The 25,937-nt window shown below is 42.8% G+C and overlaps 2 protein-coding genes across 3 annotated transcripts in view; both read left to right on the plus strand.

Annotated features, from left to right (window-relative positions):
* The window catches only part of adgra2 (adhesion G protein-coupled receptor A2), a 37,463-nt gene extending 30,089 nt beyond the window's left edge, over window positions 1-7,374 (plus strand). The window contains 13 exon segments of the mRNA XM_071531298.1: window positions 212-425; window positions 646-819; window positions 896-1,094; window positions 1,183-1,332; window positions 1,419-1,580; window positions 1,858-2,064; window positions 2,250-2,439; window positions 3,248-3,456; window positions 3,557-3,684; window positions 3,829-3,952; window positions 4,044-4,192; window positions 4,988-5,077; window positions 5,233-7,374. Of these exon segments, the coding sequence (XP_071387399.1) occupies window positions 212-425; window positions 646-819; window positions 896-1,094; window positions 1,183-1,332; window positions 1,419-1,580; window positions 1,858-2,064; window positions 2,250-2,439; window positions 3,248-3,456; window positions 3,557-3,684; window positions 3,829-3,952; window positions 4,044-4,192; window positions 4,988-5,077; window positions 5,233-6,655 (3,419 nt within the window). The 3' untranslated portion in view covers window positions 6,656-7,374.
* Window positions 7,375-9,533: 2,159 nt separating this feature from the next.
* rab11fip1a (RAB11 family interacting protein 1 (class I) a) lies at window positions 9,534-24,392 on the plus strand. Of its 2 annotated transcripts, XM_071531301.1 has the most exons (6): window positions 9,534-10,263; window positions 15,969-16,405; window positions 16,556-17,540; window positions 19,494-21,425; window positions 21,870-21,975; window positions 22,523-24,392. In XM_071531301.1, exons 1-6 carry the CDS (start codon window positions 9,914-9,916, stop codon window positions 22,724-22,726), a joined length of 4,014 nt encoding a protein of 1,337 aa, XP_071387402.1. In that variant the 5' UTR covers window positions 9,534-9,913; the 3' UTR covers window positions 22,727-24,392. The 2 variants fall into 2 exon arrangements, with proteins under 2 accessions (XP_071387402.1, XP_071387403.1); XM_071531302.1 differs by lacking the exon at window positions 19,494-21,425.
* The last annotated feature ends 1,545 nt before the right edge of the window (window positions 24,393-25,937 follow it).

Consider the following 25,937-nt stretch of genomic DNA (forward strand, 5'->3'; position numbering starts at 1 on the left):
CCAAAAGTATCAGTGAGCTGTGTTGACAACTAATCCTGTGGTTTGCCTTTATGAATTGGTGCTGTCTGCATCCAATATACTCTGAAAACAGCAGACTCATAATAGCTTCCGTGGAAACATTTAGCTGAGGTTGAGTAATGAGAGAGCAGCAGAAATAAGCCGGGGTGATCTGTGTCGGTCACATCTGCCTCTTTGCCTCCATGTTGCTCAGATGGCCCTCTGGAGCTGCACACCCTGTCCCTGCTGCCCTCCCAGCGCCAGGTGGTCTTCAAAGGCGACCGGCTGCCCTTCCACTGCACCGCTGCATTGGTGGACAAAATCACCACCTTGCACTGGCGCCACAATGGTCAGCTGGTGACCTCTGACCCTGAGATGGGCGTCCAACTGGAGAACAGCGTGGTGCATGACTGCACCTTCATCACCAGGTACAGTAGCTACAATTAGGACACACCTGCTGTCCTGACACTGAGCGCTGATGATATTGTGGTTAAGTCAACATTCAAATGTTTTTAACCTTATGCTCATGTGCAAAGTGTTGAGTGAATTTATATGCTTTAAGGAAGAGTGTTTAATTGGTTCAGACACACAGTTGTGTATGTTGTGATACTGTGTAAATAATGTGTAGTCTGTTTCCTCTCTATCCAGTGAGCTCATCCTATTCAATGTACATGTGGAGGCCAGTGGAGAGTGGGAGTGTGTGGTGACTACTGGGCGGGGCAACACGTCTCGCAGTGTTGAAATAGTGGTGCTGGAGAACAGCGCCTCCTTCTGTCCAGAGGACAAAGTTGTCAACAACCGGGGGAGTTCAGGTTAGTTACAGTTATTACATACAGCGCCCAAAGATGCAGCATTTGCTGTGATGGCTATCTTATTCTCCTGCGGTATGAATCCCCAGGTGGCCGAGGACCCTGGCAGGCATCATCTCCCACCAGTACTGCCTGCAGCTGCGTTACCCTTCCTTGTCTATGGAGGGGGGTATGGAGCAGAAGAAAGCCTCACGTTACTGTGACCGTTCTGGGAAATGGCAGGAAGGTGACTACTCAAACTGTCACTACACCAACGGCATCACTCGTGTCCTGCACACCTTCATCCTGGTCAGTACTACTGTCAAGGCCAGGTTTACTGCATGGTTCCTGTTCAGTTCTCATTTAGTATCCTAATCCTTTTGCTCCTGTATTTCAGAGGCCCATCAATGCATCCAATGCTGTCACTGTGGCACACCAGGTGCGCACATATACCCTGGAGGCAGCAGGCTTCACTGACTCAGTGGATGTGCTGTATGTGGCCCAAATGATGGAGAAGTTCATGGAATATGTGAAGCAGCTGCGAGAGGTGAAAAAGATCTAATTGCATATTAAAAATGCTATATGCTTGATGCTGTTTACTTACTGTAAAATCCCTGTGTTTGTTTGCACCAGTTGTCAGAGGTGCTGGTAGAGATGGGCAGTAACCTGATGCAGGTGGATGACCAGATCCTGGCCCATGCCCAGAGAGAGAAGAGAGCCTGCAGCTCCATCGTCTACTCTTTGGAGACTCTGGCCTGGCCTCAGCTACACAGCCATGCCCAAGACCTCTCCATGGTAGGGACTAGCAACCTAACATTGTTTTTTCCAAATCTCATAAGCTTTTTAAATAGAACAAGTACAGATTCTGTGCAGTCCTACAGCATGGAGATGATGTATAGTTCATTCTGAATACAAGAAGAGGATTGTAAGTTGTGTGGAAATTTGCAGCTAAGGTGTGAAGATTCATTTGAAGTTAAATTTTCACAATAATGATGCCCACAGCACTGTAATAACACCATGGGAACAATCTTAAACCCATTATTTCTGACTTGAATCAAATTGATATGTACAGGTGTCCAGGAACATTGTGATGGAGGCCCATCTGATTCGACCCGCCCACTTCACTGGCATAACCTGCACTGCATATCAGCGTCGTGAGGTCTTGACGGGCAATGGGAATCTGGGAATAGAAATGGCAGAGTCCGCCCATGAACAGCAGCTGCGTTTCCGCTGCACCACTGGCTCCCATAACACCTCCCTGAACAACTTTCCTCAAAAGGTGAGATCACCCATCCCTAAACCCCTGCCTTGCCTCCCCTTGGGGCAAGTACTGAATATTGCTATTGTTACACTCTATGCTATTAGCAACATACTGTATCTGCGTTCAAATCCATTAAGGTGTACTGGTGTATTTCAACATTAAATATTGAATCGGCACATGTCTTTTGTTTTCTCTCTCTCCAGAATTCAGTAGCCCTGGCCTCTGTGACTCTCCCAGCCTCTCTGTTTCCTCCTGATGCTCCTGCAGATTGTAAGCTGCAGTTTGTAGCCTTCCGAACAGGCCGCTTCTTCCCCCTGTCTGGGAACTCAAGCATTGCCGGGGAACACTCTCGCCGACGTAGCGTCAACACTCCTGTCATCTTTGTAGGCCTGGGTGAGGAAACTTCTCGTACTATTCAGTATAAGTGAAGTCTATTGAGAGATAGTGTGGAAACACACCTCTCTGCTGAATGTTTGCCCCGCATTTAAAGGAAAAATCCACCATAATAATAATACTTTCAACAATGTTAACACACTACTGTTCTGTGCCCATTTTGTTGGTTGGTAGTGTATTTTTCTTATTCCTGTGGATAACTGGCCTAACGCAGATGATGTCACATCATGTCAAGATATTTCCAGCGCATTTTGCCCGATGTTGAACTATCATACAGGGGGAAATCCATTGTAGAAGTAGCAGGGATACCAATTTCTCCACAGACAGTGGCCTCTATAGACCAGAATGCAATGTAGCCACAGCTTGTATCTATGCAGATCTGTCGTCGGTAGCGTGTGAAATACAACTCCCTGTTTTAGTCATTTGAACACCCGGGCATGGCAAACCACAGCATTGCTTTCTCCACTGTCACTTTTTCTCAAATGAAACAGCTTACTACGCTGTTGCTACTGCTATTGCTCTCCCCACCTACGCATATACAGTCCAGAGGGCCCTCATCTCTCTCTCTCTCACTGAAATAGAAGTAGACGAGGAAGTCTGAGGGAAAGTTGAATGACCAAAATAGTAAATTACAACACTTCACCAAAAAAATACATTGAAATACATTGAACATCACAAATTGATAATATCTAACAGTGTAGGAGTATCCGTGGGTGATTTTTCCTTCAAACGTCAGTCTCCAAGCCATGGAATGATCAGTACAGTTTAACAGGATTTGTATTGGTAATTTCCCTCCTCTCTTTCACAGATGGCTGCAGCATGTGGAATCACTCGGAGGCCATCTGGGTGTCGCTGCGCCACTTGTCCCCTGGTACTGACCCTGTGGCAGCCCAGTGGAGCCTGAAGGCACTGGAGAGGCAGGGAGGCTGGAGCCAAGAGGGCTGCCAGCTGGTCCACAGTGACAGCAGCACCTCCACACTGCGCTGCTCTTTGCTGAGCAACTATGCTGTGCTGCAGGTTGGACAGCCATGGTTTCTAGTCTGGCATTCATACAGGATCATCATGGTTGAATGGGGGTTTCTCACTTCATTTTACTTCAATGTGCTTTTTTTGCTAGGAGGTGCCTGACTTCCCAAACTCTACACCTGTCTCAGTGAGGGTGCTCCACCCTGTGGTGTATGCCTGCACTGCAATGCTCCTCCTGTGCCTCTTCACCATCATCATCACACACATACTATACCACAGGTACTTTGTGTGTGCGTATGTGTGTGTGTGTGTGTGTGTCTGTGCATGCATGAGTGTGTGTGCATAAACGTGTCAGATTGACTCGCTGTAATTTTATTTTAAATCTTCTCCATCTCTTCATTATTTCTTTCTCTATCCCTGCAGTTCCATTCACATATCAAGAAAAAGCTGGCACACATTACTGAATACCTGCTTCCACATTGCCATGACAACAGCCATCTACGCGGGAGGCATTAGCTTGACCAGCTACCCAGTGGTGTGCCAGGCAGTAAGGCGTTCTTTCACTCGGTCGCATAATTTTGATCGGTGCAGTGCTGGTGTGCGGGTTCGGTGTCTGATCTGTGTGTCATTTGTGGCAGGTGGGCATCGCTCTGCACTACTCCTCGCTGTCCACCCTACTGTGGATTGGAGTCAGTGCCAGGGTCATCTACAAAGAGGCAGTGTGGAGAACGCCACGGCAGCCGGAGGGAGAGTCTCCCGTTCCGCCTACTCAGCGACCCATGCTCAGGTCAGTGATGACATCAGAGCAAGACGCAACACACCTTCACCCACTTCCTACCAGGAGGCTGTCATTTGCTGTCAATAAGGTTTATGTTTTATACAGATAAGGGAGTTCTTGTGCACGACCACCCAAACTCTACCCTATCAAAGACCGCCATTGTGCCCAACAACCAAAGTCCCTCTGTTTTTAGGGAACCTTGGAGGGAAATAACAGGAGAATAGTGCTGTAAGGCACAAAGAAGCTACAAGTCCAGATGCACGCTATGAACTCAAGGCGGGGGAGGGGAGGAATGTATGAGGCCAACATAACAGAGGCTGAGGGACTCGTCGTAAATCTGAGCAGGGTGATACAGGGGGTGCACTGTCTCTCTTAAGTCTCCCCTCTCTTTCTCCTCCCCCTCTTCTTCTCTGCCTGCCCCTGTGCTCCTGGAGCTGTGATCATACACTGTACCGCTGACCTCACTGGCCCCGCAGCCAGCCCTCTGTCGCCCACTCGGCCACATGGCCTCCATTGACACCGGGCCCTGCTGTAAATCGCAGACTCCTGGAGCCTCCTGGCCCTTGTAACACTCCATCAGCTCGGAGAGTGAAGGAACAGACAGCTCTGTTCAGATTATAGACAGCCACAGAGACATAAAAACACAAAAAGGAAAATGACACCGACAGGCATACTTTTAAAATCAAAATAACAGCCAAAGGTCCTTCGGCACCCTGTGCATGGCATAAACAAGAAGTGAAATTGCCCGCTCCTAACATTGCAGCTGGAATTTTGTGTCTGATATGTTTTTCTCTATTTTTCTAGGTTCTACTTGATAGCTGGTGGAGTTCCTCTTATCATTTGCGGGATCACTGCAGCTGTCAATGTCAACAACTATGGAGACAACAGTCCTTAGTGAGTGCTTCTCTTTTTACCCTTGAGCAATCTGACCCCTGACATTATATTGTTTTGTTTAGTGCTGAACCAAATAATTTTGTGAGATATGTTGAATACACAGAGATGTCTTTGTTTTGCACTGACCCTCCTGACTTCTTTTCTGGCTCTTGCAGCTGCTGGCTGGTGTGGCGCCCCAGTCTGGGGGCTTTCTTTGTCCCTGCTGGCCTGGTGGTGTTGGTGACCTGGATCTACTTCCTGTGCACTGTGTTTCGCCTGAGGCACCGTGTGGCCAAAGAATGTGCAGGAGCCTCCCTGTCCTCTCCTGTGCCTGAGAGCCAGCCTGCACTTGCAGGAAGCACCAGTCTCCTGTCCACAGACTCAGTGGTAGGACCTATAAACCCTGTCATGGCTCCAGAGGACCAGTACTCCCTGAAGACACAGTTCTTGGTGCTGGTGGCCACCCACTTCCTGTTTGTGGTTCTGTGGTGTTGTGGAGCCATGGCCATGTGGCTGACAGGGCACACCAGTTTGTTGTTCAGCTGTCTCTATGGTATGGCCGCCACAGTTCTGGGGGTGTTTCTGGTGGTGCACCACTGCTTCCGGCGTCTGGATGTGCAGGCCTCATGGCTGGCATGCTGCCCAGGCTATCGCCGCTCCCAGCCCATGTCTACTTACACACACACCTGCACCACTGGGAGCGGAGTGCAGACCTCTGAGCAGGGATCCCAGCTCTTCATCAGCTGCCATCCGCCCGCTGACTCTCATCATAACTCCTCATCAGCCAGGTCATCATCCACGCCCAGCGGGATCAGCAGTGTGGGCCCCGGGCCCTGCAAGCTCACCAACCTGCTGCAGGTGGCACAAGATAACCCCAACAACACCTCACGTGCCCCTGTAGGCACCAACACCAGCACCAGTACTGACAACATCACCAAGCCAACAAACAACCTTCTGCCCACCATAAACTCTGTAGCCCCAGTGCATCCCCATAGAAGGAAGGTGAGTAGCAGAACTAAACAAGGGAGTAGCCAATATCACCATCGGGGTGAGGGCAGAGGTCACTATCGTCTCAAAGCTCTAAGGACTGCTGGAGGGGGGGGCAGCCTGGGAGCATTGGGACCCATAGGTTTAGAGCACCTCAACTCTTCACATGCAGCTCACAAACAGGCCACTAGTGAGAACGGCAGCATCCACCACAGCCTCTCAGAGAGCCAGGCCAGCCCGCTGACCAACGGCAGGCGGGTTGGAGAGTCGGTGGCCACCAGCCCCTCGGAGGGAAGCGACGGGGGCAGCAGCGGGAGCCGCAAGCCCTTTCCCCTGCTTCCTTCCATGGCCAGCAGAGCGGCCATGCACGGTGCCCAGAGACGTTGCGCCAGCAGAGACAATTTGAAACTGGCGGCGGCTGCAGAGCGAGAAGCTAAGCGCTGCTCCTACCCTTTGAACAGTGTCACCACCACTGTGCCGGGGGCCGCCGCCCCTAATGGCACTCTCAAAAACTCAGTGCTAGAGCTGGAGCAGGACACGAGTGGCACGGACCAATCCCAGAGCTCTGTGGGAATGAAAAGTGGTTTGTGGAAGAGTGAAACCACAGTGTAACCCTCACTTCGACGTGAACTTCTATGCATGACCCTAACGGACATTTTAAATATGATTGGGTTATGTTTCAATGGTCTCTTGAACATAATAATCATATAATTTAAGATATAAAATCACAAAGGCATCCAGGACCATAAACTGGTACTCTTGCCTCTGTAGCATAGTAAGAGTTTGCTGTGAAATGGTAAAAAAAAAATAATAAGGCAGGTCTTTTGATTGTTGTTTTCAAAACTAAGATACTCATTTTTTTCATTTCACATAAAATTGTACAAACTATGTCTGAAATTGGCATGTGATGTTAATTTTGGATGTCTAATGAAAGCTTTATTGTTTTAGTTGTGATTTTTCTATGCATATCAACTATAGCATGAAATGGAATGCAAGTCCATTTCCAAAGTACAGCTATATGCATTTAATCCGTGGACAACCTTTCGCTCTTATGCTTTCTTCAAGTAATTGTGTGTGCTCATGTATGCACTATGTTCTGTGTGTATGTGTGTATGTGTGTGTGTGTGTGTGTGTGTGTGTGTGTGTGTGTGTGTGTGTGTGTGTGTATGTGTCTGTGCGTGCGCATGCGTGTGTGTGTGTGTGTTTGTGCACAGGAGAGTATATACATGAGTTTGGGTGTACAAAATGTCTGTGAGTGAATTAAAAAAGCAAGAAGAAGACTTTTGAATATACAATAAAAATGTTTCTTTCTTTTTTTTATTTCCATGTATTCCCATCAGCACTGATACAGAGCTCCCCATATCAAATAAACTCATAAAGATAACTGAATAAAAAATTAAAATCAGGAAGAAATAATTTAATTGGCTTTCTTATACCCAGTCAATTGTAGCAGCCTTGAACCAATTTTCACTTCAAACAGGATGCTTATTCAGGTTTATGTATGAATGGGTGTAGACTGCCCTCTTCTGAATGGCAAAAGCAACTTTTTTTCCCCCACTGATAGGTATTTAAGAATTAAGGAAAAGTGTTCAGTAAGCTTTCTCACTACAAAGAATTTTAGAGGTATTATTGATGAAAACAATTTTCCAAAAGTATTCTGAAAATGCCAGGATGTTAGGCTTACTTCCACTTTCAAACACATATTCAGGGGTCTGACCAAAAAATGCACCGCGTACAAATCATAAGCTTTTTGAATACATTTGATCAGAATATCAAGTTCAAGTTCCAGCGTGTTTATTTGTCATATACACAGCATACACAGGGTAAACAGTGCAATGAAATGCTTGTATGCTGGGGTCCTCTCAGTATGAAAAGAATAGGAACATATAATTCACAAAGATAAATAAAGATAAAATAAGGAATAGAAAAAACAGAAGTTGAAGAGGGAAAAAAAAGCATATGCACATACTATTGTAGTGTAAGGGAGGACAACTATCGTACTATAATATGCTGTAATTACTAATATGTTCTCCAAAATTTAGCAGACCTAAATACCCCTATGTCATACTTCTGTTTTTATATCTACACTTGACACTGTTGCTATTCAGGAAGTTAACAAGAAAAACTGTTCATTGTCACTGCCGACTACTGAGTTTATATTTGGGAGGAAGATTTCATGGCAGAATTTAAAAAAAACATTGAAAACGTTTGCCTACAGAATATTCTATAGTATAGTCAGCTTGTTGTACACATTTACATTCTGTGTGCAGTATGAGCTTTTGATCAGCCCCCAGTAGAATAGTATCCAGGACGTAAAACTATCCTTGTGACAGTGAGTAATAGTGAATCATCACTTGTGTAGTGATTCAGTTTCTAATGAATTTCTAATGTTGTCGTGTTCTACATTTGTATAAATATTCTGGCACTGAAATAGATAGATACTGTTAGGTAGATACTGTTATCTGCTCCCAACAATCACTCTGTCATGGCCATGGTTCAGTTACACAGGCCTAATTTTGACTTTTCCTCTGATCAGTAGGCTAATTATGATTTTGTTAATAATTTCCCAAGTTGTGTAAGGCTGTACGCAAGGTGACCCAAATGTATTTATGGAATATTATAGGTGGGGAAAATGAATCTGAATTTATAGAGACTGGATTGTTCTAAAAGTGTGCCATCTGCGATTCAGATGATAATTTTAGGCCCCAGTGATGGTAAATTATTAAAGAGATATAGCCTGATATCCAATGACACTTACCTAGAGAGTGGCTTGGTGGCCAGAACCAGGGCCTTAGATAGAAAGACCTTAGTCAGCCATAAAGGAGAGATAACATTATATAATCCTAGCTGGGCCCAGATGGCTTAGAGCATTCATGGATTCACTTATGGCTGAGTTATCTGCCATAATTGAATCGGCCATAACCTGAACATACTGTTTAAACCCCCATCTCCCTCAGACAAACACCACTATCACTGTAGCTTCATATCATCACCTTGTTGGATTCCTTGGTAGACATTAGTTTTTAGTGTCAAACTCTCATCTTGATATGAAAAGGGAGATTTTGAAATGTGTATGTCTATAGCCTATTTATATTTTAATTTGTGGCAGGTGACACAGTCTATGAGATATTTTGACATTTTTTAGTTCAGTAGCCTAATATATTTTTCAAGAAACTCAGACTGTGCCTTACAAATCCACATGTAAAATAAAGTGTAAAGAATTATGTCTGGACATGATCTGCATACCCACCTGATGCTATTTAGGCTGGATTGGCCTCAGAACAGTGTTATTTGCTGCCCCTCTATAACTTGATTGTGTCTTCTGCGCAGGTAAACCGATTCCTGATCGGTGGCTCATGTTGATAGTTAACGGTCCCCGATTTCGCAACGCCCTACACCTTCACCATCCAATCACGAACGGACTTTAAGTTCTTGACAGAAATATTAGCCAACCAGACAGCATTAGATAGAGTATGGGTGGGAACTCATAACATCAGGGAAGTGGACTGTTCTTCAACATAGCGGTGGGAAAACAACAAAACAGTGGTCTAAGAAAGCCTCTTAAAGGCGTTAATCGCACCGCAATGATGTCTTGATTGCGCTACATTGGCTATAACTAGCTAAATACGTTATTTAAGTGCCTTTATTTGAGGCTCGGAGATAGCGTTACGAAGGAGGGTGTGAAGTATTACGACACCAACCTGAGCAGTACTACTAGCCACCGCGCTTCCTGATCTGAAATCAAGCTAGGTACAGCCACCGAGGACGCCGAAGGTGACAACAAAGTTAAGGAAGAGGTTAACAAACAGCAAGCTATTTTTGTAAGATAATTCGGATTAACTTTTGGTGAAGCTTAACGAGCTTTTGACGATGTCTCTGGCTCAGCAAAGCCAGCAGTGGTTTCCTACAAGTGTACAGGTAACGGTGCATCAAGCTCGGAATCTGCGCATCAAGGGGAAGAATGGCACCAACGACGCCTATGCGATCATCCAGGTGGCCAAAGACAAGTTCTCCACCTCTGTGTCCGAGAAGTGTGTCGCTCCAGTGTGGAAAGAAGAGGCATCGTTTGACCTGCCGCTGTTCCACCCAAGCAATGCTGAGCGCTGTACACTCCATATCATAGCCATGCATCGAGCCCAAGTGGGACTGGACAAGTTCCTGGGGCAAGCTGTAATTAATTTACTGGATCTTCACGACAACAGCTCTCGCAAAAAGACAGAGTAAGTGGCTTTGCTTGCCTTTGTTGGCCTTTGGTGTAAAACATGTATTAGTTCGTGTCCTTGGCTCAGCAACATGTAAAATTTATCATGGGCTCCTTGGATAACTAACATATTACACAAGCTGTGGGTCACACCTCTACCACTAACTTATATAATTTGCTTGTTCCTGACGCCAAGGGCTTGATTCAAATGTTTCAACTTAATTCAACTTAAACTTTTGAAATATAGGCCTACTGTGCAATATAATCCAAGTATCAGAGTGTTACAGAAAAGTGTCTCAGAAAATGAATGGCGGCCTATTTACAGTCTATGGGATAGCCCCATTGGCCTAATGCTACACCAATATCAATTCAAGTTTCAAAATGGACAGGCTATCAAGCCAGTAAAACTCTGTTGAGTCTGTTTTAGCATATCTACTTTTTAAAGGTTTTTGTGTGGTATGGTGAGACTGGAACTACTATTGACTTCAGCTGGCATGGAGAATTAGAAGGATTATTCTGCTAATTCATTCAAGTCTGGTATTCAGTGGGTTTTGGGGTTGAGTCACACAGCAGCAACACAGATTTCAACACAAGAAAAACTTTTGGCATGGTGTAACATCCACCAATATAAACAAAAATCAGTTATATTTTCAGAAAAGCGTTAGGCCTAATTTATGTTTTTTCCTTGAGAGACTAACACCTTACATCAGTTTGATACCACTTACTATGATGTATACTATGAATTTACATCATCAAGTTTTAGTCAACCTAAAATAGCTGGTAAAATCTATTCCTCAAATAAAAAGGTGGAAATACTGAGTTTAAGTCAAGTTTATTTATATAGCCCTTTATCACAAGCATGTCTCAAATATACCTACATCATTATATACTACTACATCATAAATATATACATACTACATATACATCATGCTACATCATATAGGCCTACATGTCATATACCATACACATATTACTATACTACATAAAACACACTCATGCTCACATTCACACCTAGGGCAATTTAGAGTCTCCAGTTGCATGTTCAGGTGGGTTTGCCCTCCACTACATCTGACCGATTAGTTTGGCAAATGTATTCTTGCCTAGCCTAATATTGTTTTGGGCCGACACAGCTATAATAGAGGAATTACTGTAAAGAGAGCAACAACGGATTATGGTATGAGTCAAGAGGCAAAAGGAAGTGAAGTCACTTGTGTGACTGTGGCAAGTCCAAACAAAAACAGAACAATGAGTGATCTCGCACATCTCATAGCAGCCCACACTGTATTGAAAAGACTGAAACTCATTTTTCCTGATGCTCTGTGTGTTTGACGCTAGGGAGTAGAGCTTAGGCCCACGCAGAGCTGCACTAAGGAGGCTAAAAGGAACAGAACCCTCAAAGCAATAACTACCAAACCAGCCCTAATGTTATTGTGACTGGCTTGTCAAATATAGCTCTACCATGTTTGAAAGGTTTCCAGTTTTCTCATCATTACTTTCTACCTTTCAGACAGAAACAGAAACATGTTTTTTCTTTGGAAAATGTAGCTTTTTGTGTTTTGTTCAACCTTAGTCATAACCTTTGCAATATGCATGCTGTTCAGTGTCCTCCATCATGTTTCTTTTGCCCCATGACGTGTGACTTGTGACTGTTCATTGCAGTAATGTTTTCATGCTTGTCACTTTTATGTAGACCTGGGCTCACTTTCACATAGAATTTCATGTTGCCTCTAAATGTAGGCTACTTCACATTTTTGTAAGAGTTTCCTCTAAGAAGCCACTAACAATGCTGTGGTTTTTGTCCAAAATATGAAAGATCACAGATGCCTGTATGATTCCCATTCCTTTAGCACTAGCAGTGGCAAAGTTTTGTTGATGTTTACATAGCTATTGCCAGGCAGAACCAAATTGTGCATAATAAATAGGCTAAACAAATGAATAATAGATAAAACTGATCCGTCTTTGAATATTTTGGCATCCATAATACATCAATTTGAATGCCAAATTGCCACATTTTAGCTGCCTATTTGGCTTCCCTATTTACTGATTTATTTAAATATTGAAAGCAGAGCAACAGGTTATAATGCCATAATCAACGTAAACCAGTCAAGTGTTGAAAGATTGCTACAGAGCATCCATTTTTTAAACTAGTAAAATATTTGTCTTTCCACTAAAATTATAAAATCTAAATTTTTGTAATCAAAGGAGTATTTATTAAATTAGTTTCAGCTAAACTCTTCCCCTCTCTCTCGCTCTCTCTCTCTCTCTCTCTCTCTCTCCCTCCCTCCCCCCTTCCCTTATCAGTGCCTGAGAGGAAAAACAGAAACCACGGGACGATCTGATTACTCTGAATCCCATTACTTCCTCTGCTCTGTATCTCTTGTAGACCGTCCCTAACTGTCGCCTGGTACTTTTCACTGAGCTGATACTTCTCTAGACAGTTTTGAATTCCACTTCATACGTCAGTGTGAAGCCCATCTCTGCCCTTGCTGGCTGGGTGATGGAGGCAGATCATTTTCTCACATTGCTGGCGTTAAACCCATTTTTCCAGAGCTACTTATAATAGGTTTTACTCACGCAAGTGGGTGACATGAGTCAGGATGACATCCACTGGTTGACATAGCATGGGTGTAATGTGGGTGTGACAAGAATCAAAATAGTAGTGTTTAATTGTGATATACACACCCTCTTATGTAAGATAGGCTGCTTGCTGCCAAAATGTAAAAATAAATGATGTGTTAATTTAGGCCTTGGCTACTGTATAAAACAACAGTAAACCCTTCCCAAAGTGGCGTCTTGTTTTTGATGTCTCCTTTGGTAAAGGCCGAGGCTGAGGGAGAAGGAGACGGTGGTGGTTGTGAGTTCTCAGTATCACTCAACCAAGGGCAGTAATATAATTACCTCATCCACATGGTTATTGTACCGTCATATCTGAAATCTTATCTCGTGTTTACTCAGTATGTTTTTACACTTTCATGACAAAGTTCACCCCCTTGCACTTTCCATTCCATATCGTGTCCCCTTCACTCACCTTGCCTGGCCTACTCTTTTAGTCTCATTATACAAGACAGGTATTGGATGTTGCTGTTTTCGCCTTGAAGCACATGGTGTTAGATTACTATCCTGCTTCACTGTTGTGCTGATACAGGGTCTAACACTGAAGACTAGTCTTTTCCTGAGGGAGCTCTTTTGTCCTCTCTAATACAATGGAGCTCGGGATATTCAGCATGAAATTGGGTTATTGGACCACACATTTCAGTTTTTTCAGAGAACATTTTTGTTATCTTAATCAATAAACAACACAGTTTCAAGATTCTTTTGATAAACTATTCATTAATGCCTGTAAGCACGGATATTGGGTGGCTTCAAGTAAAAGTTTTGTGAACCTGCCCTCTAATCCCATCCCCTGGTCAACCAACTGGCAGAGAATATTAACATTATTTTTCTCTTTATTTGACATCAAAAGCTTAAAATAATAGCCGTAAGGGAAATGTTGCTATTAATTATACTTATGAATAGGCTAAGTTAAAATTAATAGGGGAAAAAATCAGCAGCTTTTTTTTTTAAAGCCATGGTAGGTACTGCATGTTTGAAAGAAAACAGGGAGATGAATACACTTTAGTCCCCTCTCCCGTCCCTCCACTACCCACCAAGCCAGTAGCAACACCGAGCAAGCTCTAGAGTTTGCCTCTATTGGTCAGATGAGGTCCTTTTATCTCTTATCTTTTAGCCTACCTATTATTTTTAACTCATTTATGCTCACCCACCATGGAGATTAGATTCAAACGAAGTGTCAACTTATAAAACCGAACCAACTTATAAAATGTACAGTGGCATTAAGAGTATTTTTTCATGGAACATTATTTGGTCTTTCTTGAACACAACATACTACATAGGCTACACAATATCATGAAATATTTTTTTTTTAAAGATTTATTTTTGGCATTTTATGCTTTATTTGAGAGATATAGTGAGAGAGAGACAGGAAGGTATGGGAGAAAGAGCGAGGGGAGGACATGCAGCAAAGGACCACAGGTCGGATTTGAACCCGGGTCGCTACGGGAAGGCCTGAGCCAAATGGTACGCGCCCTACTCGGTGAGCCACCAGGGCGCCCCATCATGAAATATTTTGACACCTTTTAATTTTATTGACTGAATCCATACCGTTGTCCACTCGCAGGATGAATGCAGGCTCTGGTGTTAATCATTAGACTTCAAAGGGAAATGCCCTTAACACTTTCCTTTACTGAGAGAACCTGTCCAGCAGGACCAGCTAGAGCATTTATCAGGGGCACGGTTTAGTATTTCTATACAAACACAACATAACCTGAACACCCTGACAACCAATTGTTCACTGTAACTATGCATTGTCCCCTTGCAGTGAACTGAGGTCCATGCCCTAACCGGTGTAGACGAACTAGAGGAGTAACAAGCAATTTCTTGATTTGTATTTGTGCTCTCTGTTAGCCTAAGTTAGCAATTGTTTGACTTGGCATGCTGCATTTTGGGTGGGAGATGAGGAATGTTTGAATTAGGCTCAGTGCAACTTTCATTACATCTCTTAAAGCGCCTCCCTACATGTCTGAAAGGCTTCGTGGAATGTTGGTTTACTCCCATGCATGTTTCCTGACTGTTCTCCCCACTAGATCCTGTCTGGATTTTTGTCTCATGATACTAAAGTTGATGCTGTAGTAATGAACTCCAAATGAACCACACAGTGTTTTTTCCTGGCATTAACCAGACAACTGTGTTATAATGTCTCCAAGTCCAGTGACAGATATTACCAGTACATCTTGGTTTGTCACTTGCAAACTTCCATTGAACCTTCAGTGTATAGTAGTCAAATGACATCATCAAAGAGGAATTCGCACGGTGACCTTTTAGCTGATCAGTTGGAAGGCTAGACCATACTTACAAACAAAAGAGTTGAAAAGAGGACAGGCTTGCCATACTGGGCACTCCTGTCTGCTACAGTATTAGAACATCTAGGCTAATTATAGCAAGGCTGTAATTACATAAGCTCAAAGCGTATGTGTGTAACACCTCTAATTGATTGTACTGACATAACTGTAGAAAGGGCCGTCCAGAACACTCCTATCTTTCCCTTGTAGAGAATAAACGCTGATTGTGTTTGACAGATGACATGAAGAGGGAGGCTCAACAAAGCGTAATTGTTATGCTTTATCTCTGGTGGCATGCTACTCCCAAAGCTTACTGGAACAAGCTGTACACTAGTTAATGACACGTATCAGTCTCAGGTCTACAGAGACGCTGCAGACAATCACTTCACCAACAGATTTGTTATCCCTGTTTTTACTTCACCAGAGCATTTAAAGTCAAAGCTACCAGGAATCAAGAGTTATTTATGTTATATTAAACTCACATTTAACCTCATTTTCCATGCAGGACATTATTTACATGGGGTTTTATTGGCCCAATCCATAATCAAATTGTAAAAGGGTAGCCTCCCTGTCAAAACGAAAACATGGATGTGAGGCATGTTTTCATTCTAAAATTGACTGTTAAAGGACTAACAACACAAGCTGTAAAAGGTTTAGGCTCCATTTGGGAATATTGGAGTATTTGGCATACCTGACCTAAAATGTCAGCCTAATTTTGGTTAATTGAACACCAAGGTATCTTAAGTTTGAATAAAAAAAAGGCCTAGAATTGATTCAACTAAAATTCCTATAATTTTAACATTGGATTCTCTCTGTCATTTTGTAGCTGGTTCAAGCTGGTGGATAAGACTGGAAAGGAGGACAAGGCTCGAGGAGAGGTGCTGCTAGATATCCAGTTCATGAGAAACAACATGTCAGCTAGCATGTTTGACCTTTCCATGCAGGAGAAACCACGCTCCCGCATCTCTAAGCTGAAAGACAAAGTCCGTGGGAAAAGAAAGGATGGCTTCTCTGATTCAGCCTCAGCTATCGTGCCGTCCGTCAGCCAGGTCCTGACTGACAGTGAGGGAGAGGCCGATGCAAAGTCGCTCAATCAATCTCCAGGGATCAAAAAGAAGTCCAAGCTCAAAACCCTCTTTGCTCCCAAATCAAACCTGCAGCGTAACATCTCTCAGTCCATGTCTACCCTCGGCACTCTGCCTGAGAAGAATTCATCCCTCAGTGGCAGCCGCTCTTCCGGCCTCAATGTGGACTCGCCTGAAGGTAACGTGAGCCACCTTTCTATACTGTATGTTGAAGCCACCTGTCTATATGTTGACTCATTTGTCTTTCCTCTGCTGAACAGTGCAATGTGAATAATGGTGTTTGACATGTAAACAATGACATCATATTTCCCCATCTCTCTTCTCACAGTTAAGAAGAAATTCAAATTCCTGGGCCACAAGCGAACAGGCAGCAATGACAGCAAGGTGTCGCAAGGTCCTTTCTCCCTACTGGGTCGCTCCAAGCAGAGCGCTAGTGATGTGAACAACCTGTGCATCAACGGCAGCCATGTGTATGCAGAGGAGGCCGAGCCCAAGAGTGGGTCTACGCTCAGCCTGAACAGCTCAGGCCAGGGATCAGTGGAGGATGTCCGCAGACACAACTCTGATGTTTCTGCAGATTCCTTCAAAGGCCTGTCTATCCCTTCCTACAGCCGTGAGTCTACTGACAGAGCTGTGCTGGAGCAACAGCGCCATCAAGAGGACGAAGAGAGAAGGCAGGCAGAAGAGAAACGCAGAGCAGAGGCGAAGAGGCTCGAGGAAGAGGAGAAATGTAGGGCAGAGGCCAAGAGACTGCAGGAGGAAGAGCAACGCAAATACCAGGAGGAGCAGGACAGGAAGAGACGCTTCCTTGAGGATGAAGCAAGGAGGAAGAAACTTGGGGAAGAGGAGGAAGAGAGAAGAAAACAAGAGGAAGAACGCAGGATGTTGGAAGCAGCGGAGAATCAGCGGCTTGAAGAGGAGCGTCACAGAATAGAGGAGCAACAGAGACAGCAGGAGGAAGCGCAAAGAGCTGAGGAGCAGAAAAGACAGGAGGAGGCCTCCATGAGCGACAGGCTGTCCTCTCTGTTTGGAATGATCAGAAAGAAGGAGGAGAAAAAGGAGGAGGTGCAGCAACAGAGTGGCACTACAGAGGAGCTACCCAAACCAGCCCCTCGCCATGTCTCAAGAGATGTGGAGGTACCTAACTCCCACCATTCCACCAACCCATTTGAGGAGATTCCCCTCAGCTCAGATCCCCAAAACTCTACTGATGAGAACCCATTGGATCACCAGAAACCCATCCGCAACCCGCAAACCCCCTCTGCCATGGTCTTCCTCAACCGTACTGCAAAAGTGTCTGCAGTGAAACCAAGGTGGGTCTCCTTTTCATTTGGTAGTATTATATAGTCTTAAAAGTTTTCTCTAGCCTAATAATTGTTCATTTAGGACAAATACTATAATGTCATATCAGTATTATGACACTGGGGGCGCTATTGGCTGCTTGTAGTCACCATATTCTTGGACACTCCTAATTGGATTTTGAATAGTGTGTTGAATTGGTGACCTCAATGTCAGCAAGCCTTGTACCCTAATGTAAATTTGATTTAGCCCTATGATAGTCCCTTGCATACTCTAATCCTTTTGGTCTTATATGTAATTTTGTTCTGCCAACAAAACATAGGCCTACCACTTATAACAATGTTACAACTTGCTGTGTGAAGTCAAAGTGCTGATATAAAGTTCAGATTGTTTCCGTTTTCCTCTTCTTTGTTATCTGGGGTACAGTAAGAAGCAAATGTCATTTAGAAATGCATATGTTTAGTTAGGATTACCAGGATTGGGAAACACAGGTTTAGGATTAACTGAGCTTCTTTCCACTACACCATGTCTGTCGAGTTGAAACCAACTGGAAATGGGCATTACGAAACTTTCTGTCGTCTCTTTGTTCACCTTGACTTAACATTGTGACCATCTTGGATTACCAAAATCATGGACCTGCTCAACCAGTTTGGTCGCTGTGCTGATTGGTTTCTGTCGTAGCGTCTGGGTGTGTCATGTTTGTGAGGATGGTATGGTGTAGAGCAGGTTGTGGAATGAGCTCACTAAGTGTGACTAACCCACAGTGTGACTTTGTATTTGGATGTCTTGGGAGCTGGTGTATTTTTTTTTTTTTTTTTTTATAGTTGATTTTGGACCAATTTTTATAATTGGATTATAATGGTGAGGGGATCATGTTTTCCACTGTTAAATGTAGTTTGTTCTTTTTATTGATGTTATGATAGTCCTTATGTTGCAGAGTGTTTGCTAGGCTAGGACTAAAGTTGTTTGGATCATTTTGGTGTAATATGTTGTTAATTTCTGGTGTTGGGTTGGAGCTAACAAGTATGTAAGTGGTATATATTGCAGTTACTGACATCAGATTAGATTGGAAGTGGTTTTCAGTTATGTTGTGTTTGCAGTAAGAAGACAAATTTCTATGGCATAGGCAGGTAGCCTAGGTAGAACCTATTATGTTTCCAAATACCATGTTACTCCATTTGTTCCATTAAGGTTTTATCAGGTTTAATTACCCAATCATTATGTTTACAAAGAATTCATATCACATGTTTTTTTATTGTGGGTTGATTGATACCTGCTGAATTCTTGGATTCTTTGACTAGGCCTATCAGCAGTTTTAAAATGAGGATGCAGGCAATGCTAATTCAGTTTTATATTAAAGAGAAATCCACCAAATCGCAAATAACATTCCTTTGATGTTGGACAGTCTAAATTTCTGAATATGAGTAGCCTAAGTCTCAACTAAAGATAGAAACAGTAACAGCAAGACTTGATAATATCAGGAGACAAATTCTGGAGGTTGGCAATGAATGTTAGACCGATTTTATGGACAAATAATGTGGTGATTTTTATGGCCACGTTTTCTGATTCATAACTGAGAACTACATTGAGATGAAACTTTTAATGAAGAATTTAAAGTTGAAGTCCACAAAGTCAGATGCCAGTTCATTGTTTTTCCCTTTTCATTGTTTCAGGTTTTGTCCCAGATCACAGCCTTAGTTCTCTGTTCTATAACCTATGGAGAGAGTTGTTAGTATTAATAAGCTAAATACTGAACTGTCTCAGGGCTAACATAGGTGAGTTAGGAGATATATATTAATCTGATATTTGGTTGTTATTTGAATTAACTACTATTGTTGACTGACTTGCTGATCTGAGAGATGCTGGTTAATTTGGTGATGGGTTGTACATTGGTGGAAGTCAAGTTCACAATTTGGAGTTGATTTGGTCACACTGACCTGTGGGCCTTTGTTTTCACTCCTTGGCAGATTGGCCGAATCTCTGAAGCCTGAACTCACTGACTGTCAAACCCATAGTCAGCAGTGTCCTCCCTCCCCAGCCACCTCTGAATCCACCCTCTCTAGTGTCCCATCTGAGTCCCCTGATATGTTCTCCAACCTTCACTCATCCTTGGCTCCCCCCAAAATAAGGCAGAGCTCCTCTGAGTCCCCCCGTGGCAGCACTGAGAATTTATCCTCCGTGGGATCTTCCCCCGCCATGTCTGAGAAGAAGCGAAGAGCCCCCGTGCCACCTAGTGTACATGGAGCCCACACTGGAGTATCCACACAGATGGAACCAGCCTCAAGGAGCACCTATGCTCCAGGAGGTTATCTTGTCCCTATCAGAGAGATTGAGAACCCTGGATATGTTGAGGCAGATGGATCACAGAATGGCAAAAGACCAGCTCTACCTCTTCCTGATTATGAGACCCTGTTCCCACAGAGGAGACATGGAGTACAAGGGCATACTCGATGGGACCATATCATTGCTGAGGTGAATCAGAAACAGAGGGAATACCCACCTGACTTTCTTAGCCAAGAGATGAGTGTGGATGGCCCAGAGGAACATGCGCCCAGTCCTAGATCCTCACTCACACAGGAGAGGTCTGCTATACGCCATCATCAGACACCGCAAGAGGCCAAACCTGCCTCATTAAAAAAGCTAGCAGCGCCCCCTCCTCCTAAACCAGTAGCTGCTACACATCCTAGATCAGTAGCAGATTCCAACCAAAATAAAAGCCAGAGCATTGCACAGGCTCTTCCATCTGTAGAGAGGCCAAATCCCTCTGCAGTCCCGGGGTCTATAAACACCAACACTTCAAGCAGAGAAGTTCGATCAGTGATGTCCAGGGATGGAGTAAAGAAGGTGCTGCACCCACCACCTGCAGCTACTGATCACAAATCTATGCTGCCAACAGAAGCGCCCAGAGCAACTAGCCAGACAGGTTGGGATACACCATCAGATGACCAAAAAGAAGTGCAAGTCACCATGGCCAAAGAAACACCCACAGCCAAACCCAGACAAAAGGTTGGTAGCAAAGAACCAATGAAGCGAGAAGATGTTGATGCAACATCAGTTTCTGCCAAAAATATGAATATCAGCAACCAAACAGTATCCAATTCAGATGTGAACAACGTGGACAAGAACATCAGGGTTGCAAATGAGACGTTTGCAGAGTCTGACCCATTCCCTAGTGCTGAGCTTATTTCCAAAGATCCATGGGCACAACTGGAGCAGAACCAAGGTGTAGATGACCTTTTTACTGGCAAAGTACAGAAAGAGCAGAAACTTGAAGATCAAGGAATGACAGCAGATGATCTTGATAAACTATTTACGCCAGACAATACAACAGATCCCTTCTCTAGTTTTTCTGGCAGTGATTCAGACAAACACCCTGAGCACAGAAAAGATACTGACTCAAATCAACACAGTCCTGCTTTCCAAAGAAGGAATTCACAGAGAAGAAAGCAGATGCTTCCGTCTCTGGTTCACTCTGATAACAAAGAAACCAAACCTCGACAAGAACCCGTACCTAAAGTAGAAACAACCGCCACCAAAGCTAATCAAGACATCTCACCCAAAGAAGCTGTGACTGAGTCTATTACCAGTGCTTCCTTTCCACTCCAGCCTCAAGCCGAGGTGAAAACACAAAGACGTTTTAATGGAGGAGAAAGGGTGGAAACTCAGTTTAAAGAGGATCCATTTGGAGCTGATCCTTTCATCGCACCGTCCCCTTCCCCTATGTCCTCTATTTTGACTACTCCAGAGCCCCTCCAGGTAGTTATGGAGGAGTCAGCATCCCAGGCAGGAGGTTTGTCTGGGGGAAAGCCTCTTTTGCGAGCCTGGGTCTCACCCTCTGAGGTTCAGACTGTCAATGCACAGAATAGCAATGGAGGTGGGGTGGCCTCAATTCCACGCAGGTGAGATTGAACAGGCCACTTTTGAAGTATGCATTTGCAGAATGAGACTGTTATCCCTGATTATCTAAATAGGCATATGGCTGTTGCATCATGTCTGTATGGGGAGGCAAACAGAGTGTTGGGATTTACCTGGGTGGTTGTTCTACTTTGGGAGGCTTGTGGTTTCTCGGCACCTCTCTTTAAATTGAGTTTGATTCTGAATATTGCATCTGGATCATAGTGTGGAAGGAAAAAGGAAGACAGCCCTTCTGAAATAACTGGAAACACCAGATTAATTTGTTTCATCCTCTTTTTCTCCGTCTTACACTATGTTAATAAATCTTTTTGTTATGTTCAGTGAAGTTTCTGTGCCCATCAGTTGTAGTGTTGTACTTGCATGCAGTAATGTATGTAATCTCTTTGAGGGCATGATAATAATAAGCTGTGTATGCAATCTCTTTACAGGCCTCATCCTGTGAAGCCCTTGAGCTCAGTTGAGAGCCAACATCCCACTAGCACCCCTGCTGTGAGAGAGATAAAGATCCATGACAGCACAGCAGTGAAGACGAAGGTACTGCCATGTTGACATGAATGATGCAGTTAGGCCATAAAAAAAACTTTCTTGCTCAAATGTGACATTAGACCCCTTCTGAGTATCTTAATTGCTTTTTCCTGCAGGATAGAGCCTATTGATGTGAAATGTGTGGTTCATTAATGGGTGGCAAGAAAGTACAGGTCGTGAGGGTTATATAATATCCCTCATCACCCTATAATATAACTACATTATACACAAAGATATATATAGTGCCCTTTTTAGTGAGTTAAACTTTTACTGGAATTGAAATGCTAGGTTCATGAAAATATTTAATGTCATTTGTTACAATTTTCACCTTTAATTAAAGTGGATGATTTTTCAGCTCTGAAATCTATGTGGTAAATGGCAACCCACTCAGAACATATTTCCTATTTTTGTATTGTGCAAATTCTCCCAAGAACCTCAGAAAAGGGGACTACGGTGTTCTCATGTGTTCTTTCCAGGGACAAGCCAATGAACCCTCAGCGACTCAACAAACTTTTTAATTGGAGTGCTTGCATTCACTTCTCTTCATTCTCCTTAGGCGGCAGACTCGGTGGAAAGCGGACCATACACTCAGCTGACGCAGGAAGAGTTGATCACACTAGTGGTGAAGCAGCAAACTGAGCTGTCCAAGAAGGACGCCAAGATCGTTGAGCTGGAGGAGTACATAGATAACCTGCTGGTCCGTGTCATAGAGGAGAAACCCAGTATCCTGCTGTCCCTTAGCACTGGCAAGCCAGTGTAAGGTAACGGGGGCTGGGACAAGAAAGTTACAATCAAGCACCCAGTTTCTTGGGTGCTTTTGTCACTGTGTATTGAGAAACACAATCTCTATGAAGGTCTTATTTCCTTAGAGCATTATGCACTTTTTCAGTTTCCATATGGAGTCAGAGTCAAATTTGTTTGTTTGAGAATGCTGGAAAATTGTCTCTGACATCATTAATAAATTGTAAGTAACTTTATGACAAACAAGTATAATTATATAGATGAGCATCTGAAATTAATTTGACACTATGGTACTGGAATTTGCTTTCAAATCACTTGCTTCGTAATAATATCGTTCAACATCTTGATTTACATACTTAATGAAAGATGATTTGAGCTTTACTTAATATACTGATGATGCAGAGAATAGCAGGAATTATTGTCTGCCCTTTGGCTACTCTACACTGGGCTTTGTTGTAATTTATTGCTGTCTATTGATCATATACCTTATACAACCATTCCAAAGTCTTGCACCATCTTGAGTTCTGAAATGTAGCATTTCTCTCTTAAGTTAGTTTGTAGGAATATATTTACAGTTAATTATTTCACCTGCATGATATTTTTTATGACTACTTTTCTGAGTGCTGACCATGAATTATGAATTCCATCAAAAACCTCATCAAGTGAGTGAAGATTAAGATTGTTCATGGTACAAGTGTTCATAGTTGGGATGAAAGTTCATGTCCAATCCAATATTCATTTTCCATCCAACACTGAAGTCTTATTTTTTGTTTGCTTTGCTGGGCCTTTTCATGAGTATGTGTCCAAAAGTAGTTTTACCAGACAACAGTCAACATTCCTCCCCTGTTTTACTTACCTCAACAGAAAGTAATCTATTCTTCCAGTCCTTAAAGTACGTTGTGCCTATTTCTGCTTTAATGATGCATAATTTAGAAAACCAGCAATAAATAAAGGCAACCAGCTAGTTGGTTATTTACTGTATATAGTTTCAAGATGTGATACAGTAGTTTGGAGAGACATTCAAGGTTGTCTCATAGCCCACTGCTGTTTCTTATTCCCTTTGAGCACAATCTTTTTTTCTATTGTAAAATATCCATGCCACTCCTAAGTGCACATACTTATTTGAAATATTTATGCAAGTTAAAGTAGTAATACAGAATCATGAAACAAATTATCTTCTAATATTAATGTGAGGTTTTGAGCATTATGAATGTGGTTTTGTTCTATTGCAAAAAAAGGCTGTAAGAGAATCAATGCTTTGTTAGAGGAACATGTTTTTACATCAATAATAGCCTTATGATATGTGAAAAATCCAGCTGCGTCTTTGAATGTAATTTTACTACACTAATGAATGGATCCTGCAACTATGCCTTTACATTATATAATGTCATGTCATAGCAATAATTACAGCAATACTAATCTTTAGAATGTTCTGAACTGTGCCTTCAAAAACCTTTAATTCCACAGTGTAATGTTTGTCATGACTACTACATCTGATTTGCTGGACAGTTGTAGGCTACCTCTCTTCTTTTACTGGAGTGAGCGCTCAAAAAATGTGCTGAATGTGCAGGATGATGCATCATGTGCTCATCTGACATGAAACCAATAGTAGATGTACAGCTTCTCAAAGAAGTGTTGCCGTGCAAAATATTGTTTTAATTGAAATAAAAAGACACTAATTCTTTCACCAAATTGTTTGTCTTCTGTTACTTAACAATTATTCTAGCTATATTTTTGTAACACATACCTAAAATAAAAGCTTGAGTAGATGAATGTATTTAAGTTTATTTAGACATGAGCGGTGCACAACAAAACTTATGATAATGAGATGATGCATTGTACCAGATTTAGCTAATTGCTAGTTTAAAAGTTTTTTTTTTTTAGTGTTATGTGCATAATTATCTAGCCTAATACATATAATTTATCATTATATGTAGGCTAACTTTTGAGAGATCTTGCCTAACCTGTGGCAAGATTAGCAAGATTTATGTAATTTTTAGATGGGCTTGCACTGACTTTTTGCAAGTCTACTGCAGATTCTCCTAGGTGGTTTCTATAACTTTGTTTAATGTAGAGTGTAATTGTGGACATGGGCGTAGGAAGCACGAGGGACAGGGGGGACATGTTCCCTCCAATATTAAAAGATGATTAAAATGTCCCCCTCAAAAAATAAACCACGACATTGTGTTATTTTGCCTCCGCATTGAAAAATCAACCGCGGGGCTTTTCTTTTGAAAAGCCTTTGACTTCGTGCAATGTGGAATGAAGTTGAATGAAGAGAGTAGTCACCTTATGAAAAAGTGCGCCACAAGAAATAGTCTTGATAGGGCTTCATATCGGTGAGGAGCAGCAGCCAAGGCAGCACTCCAAACTGCAGCCAAAAACAAAGCTGCATAGATCATGTGAAGAGGTGTCACTCTGGCCCTAAATTAAATATCTTGTAATTGCGTGTTCTATTCTGCAATAGGCCTATTAAAAGCATTCCACTGACGTTTTGGCCCGCAAAGGCAGATTGTAAAGAATATATTGGCTTACATTCTGATGCAGGCCTTTGTGGGCAAAACGACAATGGACTGATATTAACTGTGTAGAAAAAACTAAATATATTTATATTGTGAGCAGAGTGATGCCTCTTCACTTGATCTGATGGAGCAGAGCAATCAGCGAGCACAGGGCCGTTAAAGTGTCAATCATAATGAAGAAATTCATGGTAATCAAACGGCAAGATGTCCAATCAACACTACTGGTCAGGTGCCGATAGAGAGAGAAAAGAAAAAAGAGGATGTGCAGCAAATGAAAGGTATGATATTGCGCCAAGGCGGAATAAATGTGTAAAAAGTTATATAAATCTAGTTTTCATGACTGTCAACAACAAAAGGTCAATAGCTTTGTTGCCACTATCTGTCCGTCAGTTATGAAAAGACAATACTTTGTCTATTTGCTTCAGTGTCCTGTAGCCTATGCTTGTAAGTAGCCTATGCAATCTTTCTCTGATATAATTACAGCACTATATTTTCGTCTGTGCTGATTTTTAAAATGGCAAGGTAGGTTAGGCCTAGTTGTTTTGCAGCTAAACTTAAACTTAATTCTTCACCATATTGAATGGCTTGCATCTTGTCTGAAACGTTTCTTTGCATGGCTCATTATCCTATACCGTAATGGAAAAGGTACTGTGCTCGCTTTTTGTATGTACTTTATAATTAACATCGTTTCAAGCTAAAGCCAGTCAG

Source organism: Centroberyx affinis, unplaced genomic scaffold (genome assembly GCF_046629955.1).
Source record: "Centroberyx affinis isolate AG114_WGS23_722 - 3 ecotype Tasmania unplaced genomic scaffold, CSIRO-AGI_Caff_v1 ptg002062l_1, whole genome shotgun sequence".
Taxonomy (NCBI): Eukaryota; Metazoa; Chordata; class Actinopteri; order Beryciformes; family Berycidae; genus Centroberyx; species Centroberyx affinis.

Excerpts from the sequence above, each read along its gene's own strand:
- rab11fip1a (XM_071531301.1), top strand. The coding sequence starts at position 9,914 with ATGTCTCTGGCTCAGCAAAGCCAGCAGTGGTTTCCTACAAGTGTACAG. Across the intron at positions 16,406-16,555 it reads CAATGTGGACTCGCCTGAAG|TTAAGAAGAAATTCAAATTC; the intron begins GTAACGTGAGCC and ends CTCTTCTCACAG. Across the intron at positions 21,426-21,869 it reads GTGGCCTCAATTCCACGCAG|GCCTCATCCTGTGAAGCCCT; the intron begins GTGAGATTGAAC and ends ATCTCTTTACAG.